The sequence below is a fragment of the Pestalotiopsis fici genome, assembly GCF_000516985.1.
Source record: "Pestalotiopsis fici W106-1 unplaced genomic scaffold PFICI_Scf_7, whole genome shotgun sequence".
In the NCBI taxonomy this organism is placed as follows: domain Eukaryota; kingdom Fungi; phylum Ascomycota; class Sordariomycetes; order Amphisphaeriales; family Sporocadaceae; genus Pestalotiopsis; species Pestalotiopsis fici.
In genome coordinates, this window is record NW_006917097.1 from 2036185 (window position 1) to 2051745 (window position 15561).

The 15561-nt window shown below is 49.8% G+C and overlaps 6 protein-coding genes across 6 annotated transcripts; 3 read left to right on the plus strand and 3 right to left on the minus strand.

Moving 5' to 3' along the window:
* Window positions 1–107: 107 nt before the first annotated feature.
* PFICI_10261 (uncharacterized protein) lies at window positions 108–527 on the plus strand (the record flags this gene model as incomplete). The annotated part of the gene is made up of 2 exons (XM_007838842.1): window positions 108–320; window positions 405–527. 2 exons carry the CDS (start codon window positions 108–110, stop codon window positions 525–527), a joined length of 336 nt encoding a protein of 111 aa, XP_007837033.1.
* A 627-nt stretch (window positions 528–1154) lies between these two features.
* Window positions 1155–2895, minus strand: PFICI_10262 (uncharacterized protein; the record flags this gene model as incomplete). Its single annotated transcript, XM_007838843.1, has 3 exons — window positions 1155–2056; window positions 2121–2808; window positions 2869–2895. 3 exons carry the CDS (start codon window positions 2893–2895, stop codon window positions 1155–1157), a joined length of 1617 nt encoding a protein of 538 aa, XP_007837034.1.
* A 906-nt stretch (window positions 2896–3801) lies between these two features.
* On the minus strand, window positions 3802–5671 carry PFICI_10263 (uncharacterized protein; the record flags this gene model as incomplete). The annotated part of the gene is made up of 3 exons (XM_007838844.1): window positions 3802–3976; window positions 4034–5112; window positions 5180–5671. 3 exons carry the CDS (start codon window positions 5669–5671, stop codon window positions 3802–3804), a joined length of 1746 nt encoding a protein of 581 aa, XP_007837035.1.
* A 3312-nt stretch (window positions 5672–8983) lies between these two features.
* Window positions 8984–10331, plus strand: PFICI_10264 (uncharacterized protein; the record flags this gene model as incomplete). The annotated part of the gene is made up of 3 exons (XM_007838845.1): window positions 8984–9175; window positions 9247–9964; window positions 10030–10331. 3 exons carry the CDS (start codon window positions 8984–8986, stop codon window positions 10329–10331), a joined length of 1212 nt encoding a protein of 403 aa, XP_007837036.1.
* A 207-nt stretch (window positions 10332–10538) lies between these two features.
* PFICI_10265 (uncharacterized protein) lies at window positions 10539–11255 on the minus strand (the record flags this gene model as incomplete). The annotated part of the gene is made up of 2 exons (XM_007838846.1): window positions 10539–11143; window positions 11228–11255. The coding sequence occupies 2 exons, from the start codon at window positions 11253–11255 to the stop codon at window positions 10539–10541; spliced, it is 633 nt and encodes a 210-aa protein (XP_007837037.1).
* A 986-nt stretch (window positions 11256–12241) lies between these two features.
* On the plus strand, window positions 12242–15267 carry PFICI_10266 (uncharacterized protein; the record flags this gene model as incomplete). Its single annotated transcript, XM_007838847.1, has 3 exons — window positions 12242–12304; window positions 12472–13509; window positions 13564–15267. 3 exons carry the CDS (start codon window positions 12242–12244, stop codon window positions 15265–15267), a joined length of 2805 nt encoding a protein of 934 aa, XP_007837038.1.
* Window positions 15268–15561: the final 294 nt, after the last annotated feature.

Consider the following 15561-nt stretch of genomic DNA (forward strand, 5'->3'; position numbering starts at 1 on the left):
GCTGAACAGACACGCGACAAACCACTTTGGGCCTTCTTTCCGATACACACAAAACAATCGGTACAACAGAAAGACCTTTGTGCCGACCCGGGAGGAGAAGGGCAAAGATGTGGCCCACCACGAGACTCATGTTCCAGGCGCGGGAAAAGTTCACGCGCAAGTTCCGCAAGCTGCCGCTCACCACCAAGGACATCAACAAGGGCTTCTACAAGGGAAACAGGACAGGTTCCATGGGTCGACACACCAGATTCGGAGGATACATCATTGAATGGGACAAGGTTCGCACCTATGTCGTACCGGAGGGCATGGATAGCTTCAAGGTAAGGAAACGGTTCCCCCAGTCCACGCATAAACAGCTTCGCGGAGACCGTGGCATGGTCAATACTAACTATTTCTTGCCGCAGCTGAGCCCTTTTGTAACGAACAAGGTGCAGAGAACGAGAGGGCAGTATGAGGGCTACGCTCGCGGTCCCAGCGACCCTCAGTTGTATCTGGAGAGGTGGAAGGACGAGAACGGCCTGGACTAAGCCATCACATTCCTACAGTCCTACGAACCAACATTGCCACGTTACCAATCAAGGCTTTGAACAACAATGAAATAGGGGTCCTGGAACAAATAAGGACGCCAATGAGCCCAAGCTCTACGGATTGCATCTCCTGCTTCCCATTTCTCCCGCTACAAGCAGCGAGGCCCAGTAGTAGCCTCAAAAGGATCTGCTATGAAAATGCTCAAACAAGGCATTGAAAGACATGTACTATACGCGAGAATCTTGTATCCATAAATGTATACTCAAAATTACCAATACCCCGTTTATACAAGGGAGCTGCAGGAACATTACAGAGTACCGATTTTTGTAGATTAGTTTTGGCCAAAATCGATCACCTACTTACTTATGCAAGATTTTGCATTATATTCAAGCTGGCTATGGAAAGTTGCGTTTGAAGCAAAAACATATGGCTTTAAATAGGTCTCTAGCAGCTTCTGATCCCTGAAAAGACATCTATCCATACGATTCAAAATATATTTCGCTCTATCATTAGTCGAGTCAAAATTCCACGTTATGGAAATTCGATAACCCAAGCAATTCAAAGCAAGTCTGCAATTTCTTGAGATTGTGAAGATTGCAGAGGCACAGAGCGAGATCAGGATATGGTCACTTGCGACCGGTTACCAGCATCTCGCCCGTCAGCACCTGCACTTTCCAGCCGTCGGCAACGAGCGCCTTAAACACGTTGACGCGGAGCTGGGATACACCACCGGCGCTGTGCCTGCCGAGGCCGGTGACGACGGTGAAGCCGGCCTTGGCCTTCCGGACCCTCTCCTCGCCTAAAGAGTCCCACCATTGGCGTACCCTACCTAGGGCAATATTGACACCATCGTGTACCCTGACGCCGTGAAGGTCAATGTGGTCTGGCCGGCTACGCTGGTCGACATAGGCGGCCGCCTCGCTACTTCGAGCATAGTGCATATCCTGGGTCAACTCCCGGCCCCTATCGGCATAGACGGCTGCAGCTCCGCGGAGCAAGCCGCCCTTCCTATACGCAGCACTGGCAGCTTGGAACGAGTGGCTGCGCTTATCTTGTAGATCCAAAGAACTTAAGCTGAGGCCAGAGGCAGGAGAGGAAACACCCGACTGGTACAGGCCTGGTGAGACTGGGGTTTTGCGTCCAACCGCCACCCATGTCTTGCTTGAGCTGCTGTCGGTGGTAACGAGCTCTAGTTTGGGCCCTGAGATGTTGTACGAGATATTATATCTTAGATAGGCCGGTTTCTCGTAATACTCCGCAAGGATTTGGACAAGATCTTCGGCATTCTGCCGGCTCGTAGCCAGACAGAACGTGGGCGTAAGATACATCACAGGAACCCAGGGATATTTCTTCCCCTGGTCATCCGAAGCCGAGTTTCGGGCTTTCGCTAGTGCCTCGCCGTCAATGGCGATATAATTATCCAGGATCTGAACAAGTGCAGCTCCCATGGACTGACGTTTCTCGCAATAGACATACTCTACCTCGGACTCACTAAATGGGAGGCGGTCGGCCAGGTACCTGATATTGCCTGTCTCTAATTAGTATTTTTAATAAATCGGACAATAAGATCGACAGAGGATTTCAAAACTTACGTTCATGAACTTCTGCCGTGGCTGGCTCGCCTAAGTTACTCTGCGCACTCGGATCCGGTGAGTTGGTACCACGGACCGCAGGCTTCTTTTTCTTTCCTTTCTTCTTCTTCTTCACAAGAACGGCATCTTCATCGTCTACATAAAACCCATCAATTCCCTTGGGCCGTTGGCCAGATTGCTCTAAATGAGATGTTGTAAGCAAGACATCAACGGCACGATCTGCGTCGCCATCAAACTTTCTCAGTGCCAGGGTAATGTCGATTGGCTTGAGCTCTGTGAATACTTCACGCAATTTGATTTCCTTCTCCTCAAAAGTCAGGCCATCATATAGGCTGAAGCGGGTTGGTCCCTGGGACTCTTGAAAAGAAGTGTGGGAAGAGCCGGTAGACAAGATAGTTTGTGGCAAGGATCTCTCGCTTGGAGTTGTAACTCCATCAGGACTCCGTGTGTCGCTTCCAGATAGAGCGGTTCCAGCCTCGCTAGGTTCAGCTTGCGGGTTGCCATTGATGTCTATGACGCGATCCCCTAGGCCACTAGCATTGAACCCGCTGGCTTCCTCCAAGGGCACGTCGGCTGATACCACAATCAAGGCTTGCCTAGCTTGTTGAAACTCAGAGGCAATGTTCAGGTCAAAATCTGAACAAAGTGATAGAATGAGGGCCTCATCAACCAGCGAGCTGAACTCGTTCTGTGAGACACTTTAGTCGCCGAGAACTATACAAGGTTTATCAGTGGAAAAGGGACTCACTATAAGCCGCTGGAGCGGCTCCCCCATATTGCAAAAGTGTTCCGTTTCGCGCCGAAGTAAGGGCTATGGAATACACGATGTGGCAATAATTACTGTTTTCCTAAGCTCAGGAATGGTGACCAAAAAGAAAGTATCAAGTGTGTAAAGCGGCCAGTCTTTGATCTGTGCAAATCTTGAAACGAAAACTTCTAGAGACGCTCGGGTTGTACATTGTCATGGATTTGGCAGAAAGCGGTGTCGTTCTTATGTCAAAATGAATGTCTTCGCTCTGCTGTCGCTGGACAAACGGAGAACATGACAAGTCAAATTCAGCAACGTAGTACACACACAATGCGCCCGGCTCAATTTGGTTACTGTAGAAATGCGTTGTCTGGAGAGAAAATGGGAAATGATTGAATCATCAAGGAGAGGTGACTGGTCGTTCCTTGAACTAGCCATCCGGGCCCACTGGCGCCGCCTTCTTTGGTTCAAGGTTGCGCAGCTGGTCGAGCAAAACCAGGCAGCTGGCAAAGGTTCAATCAACTCTATAACATTCAAGCTCATCTACATCAAGGTACTGTCCTACGTCACAAGTGCATCATGTCCAAACAGTTAGTTAAAGAGATTGGTCAGTCCAAATTTAATTCTTGTCTCATTGATTGACTTATAGAACAAAGAAGTATCATATATGTGAACTACCAATCCCATGCAATAACCGTGTAATCTGTGTTGATCCGAACCGCAACAGCAGGCAATGCTTTCAAAAGAGAGACATCATATTGCCTGCGATCCCATAGCTTTCCGCCCCCTTCGATGTAACCAGCTCCAAGCAGTCAAAGTGTGGAGATCTGTCGATCCCGTCTGCTAAAAACGCCATTCTTTGAACCCAAAACCGTAAACATTGACAGCAATGGCCATTCAGCCGTACTGATTTTCTTTTCATCTGCTCCATACTCATTTACTTTCATCTGGGCAGGGGCCGAGATGCTTGGACATGACCGCACGGAAATCCTTCTCATCTACGACAGCGCCGGTGCCGCCGCACTTTGCCTTCTTTTGCAAATCCGAGCAAAGACCGTCCAGGTCGATGTCACCAGCCTGAACCTTGGGGCAATTTTGCAGGCGTTCCCTAGAACGAGTTGTCAGTATGTGTCTAGGTCTGTGCAAGTATGATGTTTCGGCATACCAGATATTGTTGCAAGTAAGCAGCTTGCCATTGACAGAAGTGATAATGGTGTCTTCTTCCTCCTTACGCTCGTCAATCTCTGTGCAAATATTCTTCTTTGGCGCCACCTTGGGGCTTGGTGCCACATTGAACGGTGTGGTGAAATCTGCGTCAAATGCTTCGTTGAAAAAGGTATCATCAAACGTGGCAGTGGCCAGAATGTTGTCCTGGGGCTCTCTGTAGCCACCGAACAATTGGGGATCAAATTGACCACCATTCTGCTGCGCGAGCCAGTCAAAGTTGTTGACTTCAAAATTGCCAAAATCGAAATGGTCGCCAGGAGCAGGAGCACCTGCAAGATGGCTCGGCTGTTCTTCCCCAATTGTGGTCAATGTATCAACGGGCTTGAATCCCACAGGCGATTGAGTGAAGGGCTCCGGTGAGGTTCCACAAGATGAACTGGGACCACCAGCGTTGGAGTTTGATGAGGCCGATGGTGAGCCAGAGTTGGTACCGGCTATGCTAAAGTTGGTGGAATCCAGACTGGTTCTCGAGGCATTATTGTAAAATCCATCCAAGTTGGGGGTGCCATTGATGATGGAAGCAAACTTGGCCAAGGCCTCCCTGTCGGACTCAAAATTTTCAGAGCTTTTGGTGGAGTTGGGGGTAGCTTTGTCGTCTGCTCTATCCGACGACGGAGTCGGTTGCGTACTAAAGCTGTTTGATGGGGAGGGAAAAGAGGGTGAACGGCCATTGAGACTGCCGGCCTTTTGTGTAGGGCCTGGCAGAACTCCAAATTTGGGAAATTCAAATTGAAAGTTGACATCATTCAAGTTGTTGACCAAGTTTGAACCAAAAACTTGACCCCGATTATTAGTGGCAGCCGGGCGCGTGCTATTGTTGACGAGACTCAATCTCTTTTTGTACTCGTTGAGTTCTGTGGTCATCTTCTCAACTTTGGCGCGAAGTTGGCTGTTCTCGTTGTGGGTTGCCTCGGATGCCTTCTCGAGTTCTTGGACTTTGGTCTCGAGATCTTTCAAATGCTGTTCCTTTCGCTCGCGGAAGGCACGTTGAGCGGCACGATTCTGAGCCTTGCGTTTCTGTCAATTGGTTAGAGGTGACGTTCTTTAAAAGTGAAAATTAAGAGAAACAAGTCATTGTACTTACAGAGCTTGGTTCGTTCGTGAGCGGCTTGCGGCCAGGCTTTTTCGGCACTTTACCCTCACTCTCACGCCTCTTTGCGTTGCCTTCTTCTTTATCCTCATCCTCGTCATCATCTGGATGACTTCTCTTGTCATGAATATCATTTTCTGGAGAGGTGCCCTTGTCGCTACTACCACCAGTCTTGTCGCTTCCTGGTGTTTTACCAGGGAGATCACCAATCATTGTGCTGGATTGATCAAGGCCGATATCAAAATCGAAGCCGCTTGAATCGGGGCCAAAACTATAGTCATAGTCGAGGAAGGGACTGTCCTGGGCGCCATTGGCTCCGGGCTGTTCCGGAGACTTTGCTAGTGACGCTGGAGACAAGGAGAGCCCATTTGTCTGGGGCGAGCCGTTGTTTGGTTGATTCGACGTCAAAGCACGGAAAAGCAGTGCTTGTTGCTGAGGGGTGAGAATGAAATTCGGCGGCAAGCCGTTGGTGGAAGCTGAAGCCATTAGGAATAATGGTGTTGGTTGTTGCGAATTCAGACCAGGTGTCCAAATGATATCTCAGGCGAAACCTGATGAAAAAAGAAAGAAAAAATCGACAATGAAGCTAAAGCTTTGTCGAAGTGCTAGAATCGACCCGTTGATGCCCGGAATAAGATGGGATTATTGGCAAGTGGTAAAAGGGTATTGAAGACCAGTGTCGTGAATCAGACACGGGCGTCTCGGGCCAGCCAACCCAGTGGCACCAATGCAAACGTCAATGGCTCTCCGGATTTGATCTGGAAGAGAGCAGGATGACGTCCTGCTAGAGGTACAATGGGTACGCAATCACAATAGACAAGTGAGTAGAGTCAAAAGAAGAAGAAACCGTCGTCCTCAAAAGATTTCCAAGGGTCTCACAGTGTATGATGCAGAAGACAGAGTGTTGAGTGGTGGACAGGCACGAGTGGATAAGAAGGTGGCGGCGTTTTCGGCCTGGTTTTGTTCGAGTCTTTCTGCCTGAGCCTTTAACCCTACGCCCCTGTTGTGACTAGCAGGTGTGGTTCTGAGCGAAAGATCTGGACAGCGTGGACTGAAACTGGAAACCAGAAAAAAAAGGGCAGGTTTGGTAGCGGGCAAGTTTTTTGCAATACTGGGCGCTGATGGACAGAGGGAAGCTGAGAGAGGGGGGCAGAAGAATTGGAAACAGACCCTTTTTCGGATTTGTAAGCGTCGTCTGGTGCAGGCACTTTGTGATATTTCGCGAGAAGAGTCAAGAGGTGGCAGGGCGTTCGGCCACTCGCCGTCGCCGGCCTAACGCTTCTAGCCTACAGAAGGCACTCGGGCTCCCCTGCCATTGGCTGTCCAAAAAAACTGATCACGGTGAAATTTGATAGTATCACACCCTCTCTGTTTATGGATAGACCCTTGTATCTTTCTTCTTTCCCCTGCGCTACAGCTACCATATCTACATTGCCCCTCATTTTCGCGAAACAACCCGTCCATCGTTTGCGCCCTTCGACCAATTCTTAACTTGTCCTTGCTGGTCTGGCAACAGGCCGCTGCCTCATCTACCGCGGCAAATGTCTTCTTCTATACTCTGTAGTGCTGTTTTGGGAAGATTTCTAGCTTTTCCCATCCTTGGCTGTGCATGGGTAGACCAAGCTTCTTCTCTGCCCTTCTGCCCTAAACCACGGCAGCAGACGGCCCCAGTCCAGTCTTGCCAGTTTTACGCTCATGGCCCTTCGTAGCGTAGGCCTAGAGAGAGTCATCGCCGGTGATCACGCCCATCATCCGTAGGGGATCCAATCCTGCGACCAAAGGCCCTCAAGCCCTTGTCAATGTAAGAATGTTCTGTATGATGTATGCAAGGAACGCGGGTGGGCCGGGCAAGTGATGAGTGTGAGATGCCAGTGGCTCTTCATCCACGGGAATATGTTCAACTCAGCAGACTCCTGCCTCTCAGCCATAATAACCATGGGCATCTGACTCCGACTCTGTCTGACTCTTATCGCGAGACCCGCATGTCCACTGGATACGTACTCCAATGACCTGGTACCTATCGTGCTATCTACCCTCAGACGGGGCGTGGAATGTGAATTTGGCCGGCGGTGGCATGACGATCATCTAGAACTCAGTTTCGGGGCTAAGAGCAATGTAAACCCCGACACCGTAGTATACTGTACTGATGCAACCCACCTGAGCATTCTAATGTTTTATTGGTCTCAGACTCCCAGCACCATGCATTGTGCAAAAGACTCTGAAGCCAATATTGTAACGACAAATCTAGAACCAAAGCCTTGCAACAATGTGGCAAACCTTAAACCACTTCCCCCAAAGCAGCTCATTTGCTCCAAAGGTAGGTAGCAGATTCTCATCGACACAATGTTTCGAAAGCGGCTGTTGGCGCTGCAATTGTCAAGCGACTCTGGAGGAGCATACGTATCTGATATCGTGTTCAGCACTCGATGCGGACGTTGGTTACCTAGGCATCAGGTATCGATGACACGCGCTTGAGCAGGCTCGTAAGGGTGCTTTCTCTCCATCTGATCTGTACAGTACAGCTGTTGAAGTAGCAACAGTCTTGTCTGCATATCAGATCGTCGGAGCCATCTTGTTAGGCAACTTAGGTCTGTCGCCATCAATTAGTTAGTGCTTACTTTTTTTTCGCCGCAGGCTGGAAGGCAAACGAAGCCGTGGGGGCCACGGGGGCTGAAGAGGAGATTGAATCAACGACATTACCATCCAATACTTTGAAAATAATACTCTGAGCATGTTCGCTATCAGGATTGCAAAACCCGTTTGATTTGCGGGCTCGGATCGGGACTTGCGGTTACCTCGGACTCGGTAGTGGCCGAGCATGTGTTTGAGTATTCCGGGATCTTTACCAGGAATAGGTATATAATACTACATCTCAATATCCATCTTATCAGCCATTTGATTTCACTTATTCAGTCAATTAGCTCGTTCTAGTGATTCAGTGCAGAATAAATGGTGTCTATTTAGGACTCATGTATATATGTGCCCATTATTAATCGGAAAGATACACGATATAATTTTTACTATAGGTCCTCTGGCTCCGGATGGCAATTGTCAGATGCGTTCCATGTTACACTTCCTGGATTTGACGTGGTTTCTCGCAGTACCTATGTTGGCGCATGAAGGTGATTCGGTCTCGTCATATCAGTCCTGCAGCTCGAGATTGTCTTGGTGGTCATCTCAAAATCTACAGTGTGCTTCGATTAATAAACAGCCGAGGACTAAGTTGTTGCTGCCAGGAATTAGGCTGAATTTGTTAGTATATTATTCTTCAGAATACTTCATGTACTGTGAAATTAATGACAGCAAAGTTTACTATTCCCACTTTTCGACATGAAGATGTTGATGATGTCGACAAGAAAAGCAGCTTCAATTATGACATGGAACCCAGTCCATGCCTGTGGAAGTGCTATTTATCAATGTAGTAAATAATGTAGCAACAGGTCAATAGCAAGACGGGGGACTGCCCCTCTAGCACCGAGAAGACCCCTGACTTGCGCAGTTCAAAGTTGCCCCGCATTTGGCATGGTTTCGACCCGCCTGGCAACCTGGGACAAGCTTCCGGACCAGAGACAGCAGAGGTTGCGTGACAACGATAGGGAGGAGCACCCAGCCAACCAACCATATGAGCCGTCCTCTGACGTACCTCGCAGCACATCATAATCAACTTCACCTCCTGTTAGTGTAGGTGCATTTGAATCGACGCCGCGCTTTTGCCCCTTTTGACTCCGTCGCACCACGCGCGACGATAGCAAGATCAACTGAACCTGCGCGCGCTCCCCGTGAGCACAAGCGACGACCATGGATCTTGCCTATGATCAAATTGCCGCCGATGCCCTGCCCAAGGACAATGAGCAGGGATCCAACGCCGACAAGGGCGAGCAGAAGCAGCAGCCAACGCTGAATGAGGAGGTCCAGGAGGCTTACAAGGCCATTTCAACAAGTGCTTGGGGCACCAAGCTGGGTGGATTCTTTGGGAACGTTGTCAAGCAGGTAAAGAACAACAGGGGGAATGCTTTGTGGCGCATGCGCAAGTCAACCGACTTCTAACCTTTGTCTGGCAGGGTGAATCCGTATACCGAGAGGCTTCCCAGGAGCTCACTTCCTTGGGTGCCGATGCCGCCCGTGCAGGCACGTCCCTGATCAACCGTACTCGATCTCTTTCGCTCGCCAACACCCCTCAGGCGGCTGGGTCCAGCACAGAGAAGGACAAGGATGCCGCCTCTACACCTACTGTATCAAAGGATATGACCTCCGATGAGGCAATCAAGGAATCGGAGACGGTCATTTCAAGACTCAAGGCTGAAGCAGCCAAGCGACTCAAGGACATTCAAAAGGCCGAAGACGCAGCTGATGAAGCTTTGTTGAAATTTGGGGCTAACATCCGCGACTTTCTCAAAGACGCTGTCAAAATTGCGCCACCCACAGCCGGGAGTGAGGCCCAGGCAGGAAGCACTGTACTGTTCGAGAGCAAGGATGCCAGCGGAAAGAGGGTCATTCACACAAGCAGATATGATGCTCAACTTCACGTCATCCACACAACTGCCGACAGCTTCACAAAGGATCCGGCAAGTGCCGAGTTCACCGCCTGGACTAAAGACTTCGATTTGGACGGCAAGACTGAGGATATCAGTGCAGATCTTGCAAAGTATCCGGAGCTCAGAGCTACCATGGAAAAGCTAGTCCCAAGCACAGTGCCCTACGCCGATTTCTGGAAGAGGTACTATTTCCTGAGACACAGTGTCGAGGCAGCTGAAGAGAGACGTAGGGAGTTGCTCAAGGGTAAGTGGTTGGAAATACCGTCCTCCTGGTCTTCTATTTTGCACACAATCTAATTATGGTCACAGCTGCCGAAGCAGAAGAGGAGGTTGGCTGGGATGAGGACTCAGAGGATGAGGCCGCACCCTCTACAAAGCCTCAGCGACCTGCATCAGTCGAGTCCTCGACCACTATCCATCCTTCGAAACCTGCCGATCAAGCCACACTTAAGCCTACCGAGCCCCGAAAGTCCCACGATGAGAAGTCGCAGGCAGACAGTGATACTAGTTATGATGTCGTTGGTGCTGCGTCCGGAGTTCCCAGTCAGGCACCTAGCAGCCCGAAAGAGGCTCGCAAGGTTGATGATAGCGACGAAGAGGACTGGGAGTAGAAGTCAATACTGAACTGCTATGGTACTGATTTTGAGAGCTGGAGTTTTGACGGGCGTTTAGGCCAAGGCACATAGGATGTTGAAAGGAGTCTTGTAGACAGCTGTCGCACGAAGTCTTGGCCAGGGTTGATATATGTATCTGGCAGGGACATGGATTTCGATATTCCGATCCTTGTTGTTTAGGATTATTCTTGAGACTTGTATAATTCACCTCTTCTTGCGAGTGACTGTCGTAAAGCCGTCTTCATCGACTTCGGGCTGTGGTTTCTCCTTGGGTGCGGCGACCAGTGCTGGTGCATCGTCCATGTCAACATCTCCGTCGTCGTCGTCCTCATCATCGTCCTCATCCTCCCAATCTGTATCTTGGTCCTGGTCAGGTGCTTGTTTCATGACAACCTTCTTTCCCTTGCCACTTGACCACTTTTCTCTCAACTTGTCGACCTCGTCAAATTGTCCCTTGGTGCACTGCGTTCTGAGTTGGACAATCTGTTCCGCAATCTCGAAACTCGAATCGTCGTCGACATCGACGTTGAACTCGTCGGCCATGATCTGCAATAGTCTCGTCTCGACATCCTCCAGGTACGGCTCCTCGAGACTCTCGGGGCGCTTCAGGCCCTTGTTTTGTGCCAGCTTGGCTGAGAAATTGGCAATATCGACAAACGAAGGGAAGAGCTCGACCAAAGCACCGGCAAACCAATCTCGGACATCCTCGCCAGAATTGTCTGACCAGTTGTTCTGTACGGCGAGAGTAAGAGCCGGCCAGAGATGCAAGGTCAGAGCGACGGACTGCTCAAAGTTTTCCTGCTTGAGCTCTGCAAAATTTTTGATCTGTTAGTTCATGTAGACATGCAAATGTATAAGCATAGCAGGTTTAAACAAGCAAACTTTTGACGTACCAGGTGAGGGCTCTGTTTGCGATGCCATTTTGATATTGTTGGTTATTGATTGACCTCGACAAAACCCTTGCAACTTTTTTTTTTTTTTTTTCCCTCCTCTCTTCTATCTTGCGCCTTGGGCTTTGTCGGAGTTTAGTCGTGGGGTGGTGGAGGGGCAACTAGTGTACTACGAATAGACGTACAAAAGTTGTGCATGTTCACAGCATTTAATTTACTGCCGCCTGTTACCGCTCAAAGAGAGAATGGCAACGATCTGGTCCACCCTAATAACAGATTGCGCTAGGCCCTTTGCGTAGCAGGCTGTGAAATGACAATTCCACATCCGTCCTGAACAAATTTCGGTCGTACTGCGAATACTCCAAATGGTCATTTCAACCTAGGAATTCAAATAAGAACCAATGTGAGGAGATATGTATTGTTAATTTCTCATGTTCCAAACCCATTCTTGTATAAAGACATCTTGTTCTTTGGGTCAGGGAACGAAAGAGAGACAGCAGTTCAGAAGGACAAGGATGGAGTGAGAGATCTTTCAATATTGACAAAAGCAGATCTAGACTCTCAGCTAAGGCGCAGGTATTGCAGCAGCGATACCCGACTTGGCCAATTTGAGCACAGTGAGCCCACTAAAAAGTTCGGGGTCTAGCTGGAGTAAATGAGCATGACATCATTGCCAACGTGGTGATCTGTGAAACTGCCGTTAATGAATTCAAAGTTCTAATTACAGAAGCTGGACAAAGCGCAATATCCCCTTGGCAGGAGCAACCCGAGGTTATGTCGTGTTTCGCAGTCCCTTTTCTTTGGATCGCGTGTGCTTGAGTTATTGTTTTCTGATTTTTTTTTCTCTCTCTCCAATCCTTTGGTGCTGAAATCGCACTCAATTCTTTCTTGTCTCGGCTTTAGCAAATCTTTTCATTGACGGGAGTCGAAAAGGACTCAGACTCGTCCTGGGTGCGACATCAATAGCGAAACATATACCCCACACAGAGATCATACAAGGGAATCCATTCAGCAGCCATGAATACCGCAACTGTCGGCATGGCGGTCACCCCGACCGTCATGTCTACATTTCTATCTCATGTATGTTACCTAATTGACATTCTGTGCCGTGATCCGCGGTCCCCAGTTTTCGCTTGAGTGCCAGGCGCGTCTTTGACAAGATCAAGGCGACATCCCTGCTTCGCCCATGGAATCGCGCCATTCATATGACTCTCGGACTGACATGGGTTATTTTTGTATTTGTATAGTATTTCAATCGCAAGCCTCTTAGAGAACGTCCGACGGCCCATCTGTCCTATGATGAGGGCTTACACTTGATCCGGTCATTCCTCAACTTTGCATCGCACCACACAGTCGAAGATCTTCAAGCCTTTACAGGACAATGGGTTCCTCATCCTCAATGGGTCAAGGTCGACGATGCCACGATACCTCTGGATAAGATCGAAGAGGCGGCCAACGCCATCGAAGCTCAGCTGGGTCCCGAAGGCATCAAATTGGTCGGCGGCACAAAATGGTGGCAATGGCGCTTGCCCAAGGCTCCCCTTGAAGCCGAATGGATCGAGATGAAATCCGACTACCACGATAGGCAAAAGAATGGCGATCCCGGCAAGAGAGTTATGCTATATGTTCACGGCGGCGCATATTTCTTTGGTTCAGTCGACGAGCACCGTTACCAGATGCAGAGACACGCGCGCAAGCTAAAGGCCAGAGTCTTTGCTCCCAAGTACCGATTAGCTCCTCAATTTCCCTTCCCTTGTGGCCTGCAAGACTGCCTTGCGGCTTATCTATACCTACTGACGATTCAACACCCAACAACAATTATACTGGCAGGGGACTCTGCCGGAGGAGGAATGGTTATGAGCATGTTGGTGACCCTTAGGGACAGAGGACTGCCGTTGCCCGCGGGTGCCATCCTAATCAGCCCATGGGTTGACTTGACACACTCGTTTCCCAGTGTGGCTGGCGAGGCGCCGCTCGATTACATACCGCAGAATGGATTTCATCACAAACCATCAAAGGCATGGCCGCCACTAAACGCCGAGGAACATGCTCTGCTTCGGGAACAAATTGCAAAGAATACCAAACCTGGTCACACCAAGCTGATGAAGCCCGCGACTGTGGACATGAAACGCCGATCCCAGGCTCCTTCATCCCGGAATGGTACCGCAAACTCAGAGAATACTGAGGCTGCTGGGCGGTCTGCTGAAGCAGAAGTGTATAATCAGTCCGAAACGCTGTCCATCGAACTCGATGGGCAGGTTGTGCAGCTGAAGGATCAAATTCAGGTATGCAAATTACAATCTATGCTGAAAATATACGTGTCACTAATCTGATATTAGATGTATACCACAAATGAGCTGCTGTCACACCCGATGGTCAGCCCTATTATGCAGCCGACTCTCGGTGGATTGCCTCCTCTGCTCATTATGGTTGGCGGCGGAGAAATCCTCAGAGATGAGCAGATTTACCTGGCGCACAAATGTGCAAACCCCACGAAATACACACTGCCAGAATCATTGATGGACGATCGCGCAAAGGAACAACTTGCCAAGTTTAAACCCACCGATGTTCAACTACAGGTATGGGATGACTTGTGCCATGTCGCACCAACCCTGAGTTTCACTCGTCCTGCCAAATTCATGTACAGAGCTATTGCTCAATTTGGCGCATGGGCATTGGCACGGGCGCAGCACACCGAGATTGATATCCTGGATGATGATGAAATCTCTGTGATTTCGAGCTCCGGATCTAACAGTGACGGACCATCCAGAGGTCCTTCCAGGAAACCATCACAGCAACCAGTCCATCAAAGCACACTTCGCACACCAGCAATCGGCCGGGCAGGTGATGAGCTGCCCCCCTTCAAGGATCACATGATCAGGCAGCAAATCAGCAGGCATGGAACCGTCACGCCACTGCTTTCAGAAGAAGAACTTGTTGCGTGCAACATGTCACCTAGTGATATTGGTGTCATCAAGGAAGGCCCTGTTAGGAAATGGCTCATCACCCGTACCCAGTGGGATACGCGTTTTAGCAGCGCTCGCGCCAAGATCCACAAGCAACGGCTCAAGGAGATGTTGGCCGGATATGAATATTTCGACGGAGAAACTCCACCGCCAAGTGCTCTTGCCGGACGAAGAAGGCCAGGCCATGAGACGGTTGATCACAAGAAGCGTAAGAGTATGGGTCTTGCCCTTTGGTCATTGTGGGGATCGAAGCATGACGAGATGACCATGAACCGAGAGCAGAAGGCCGACAAGGCCCCAGCAATGAAGACGGCGACCGAGGCCGAGGGTACTGGTGCTCGTTCTCAAGCAGACATTGCGAAGCAGGAGAAGAAGACTGAACAGACGCGACCAGAAACCTCTGCCAGTCGTAGTCCCTCAAGACGGCGTATGGTCAAAGATCAGCATCAAACCTCGGAGCAGGATGGTGTTGTCACCGAGGACACCACGCCACTTGCTAGCCTGATGGCGATGCGGACGGCTGGCCATGATCAAAACACCCAGGATGCTCCAGGCGACGGTCTTCTCACCCCTGATTATCAGCGCCCAGATACTGGGGCTACGGGAAAGAGGCCAATGGTTGAAGGCATTGCAGTACCCTTCACTTTGAATAAGGAAGCCGAGACAGCAAGCATGATTACACTTACATCTTATGTGGACGGTGGGCCTTCTCGAGTTGCTAGCCCGACTCCGACAGAACAACCATTGAGCGGGGCCGCTGCCATCATATCTGCAGATTCCAGTGAACCCGCTGAGCAAGCAAGTTTGGGCGAGGCAGCAGGTGTCCAGACACCTAGACCGTCCAGTCCCAAGGCTCCCGCATCAGAGGATATGGTCGAGGAGGAACCTGTTACTGCCGGAACTCCGCGATCCCTGAGTCCAGAAGGGACACCGAAGGCCTTGACGCCAGTGGTCGAGAAAACAAACGGGCTCGAGGCAGTGCCACCGATCATGGTTGGCGGTGTTTTGACTCACAGCGAGCGACCCCCGCTAGAAACTTTCGTTACAGCTCAGGAAGAATTGCCTAGAGTGCAATGACATCGAGCTATCTCATTTTCATTTGTTGGCCACTCGGAGTGATTTCATAGAGGGATGGAGGAGGTAGTATCAGGAGATTGAGCGCATATATACCCATTCGATTGAGGAGGAAATTGCAATAATTTGAAGAACCGACGCACTGGCACGTTATAAAGCAAAGCCAGGAGACGCACATGATACTTTTTGATACTGAAAATACATTGATATATTTTGCTATACAAAACTCGACATGAAGTATTTCGGTGCTCTCGCGACATTTCGAAATCAAATTGACACGAGAGAAAGCTCAATTTA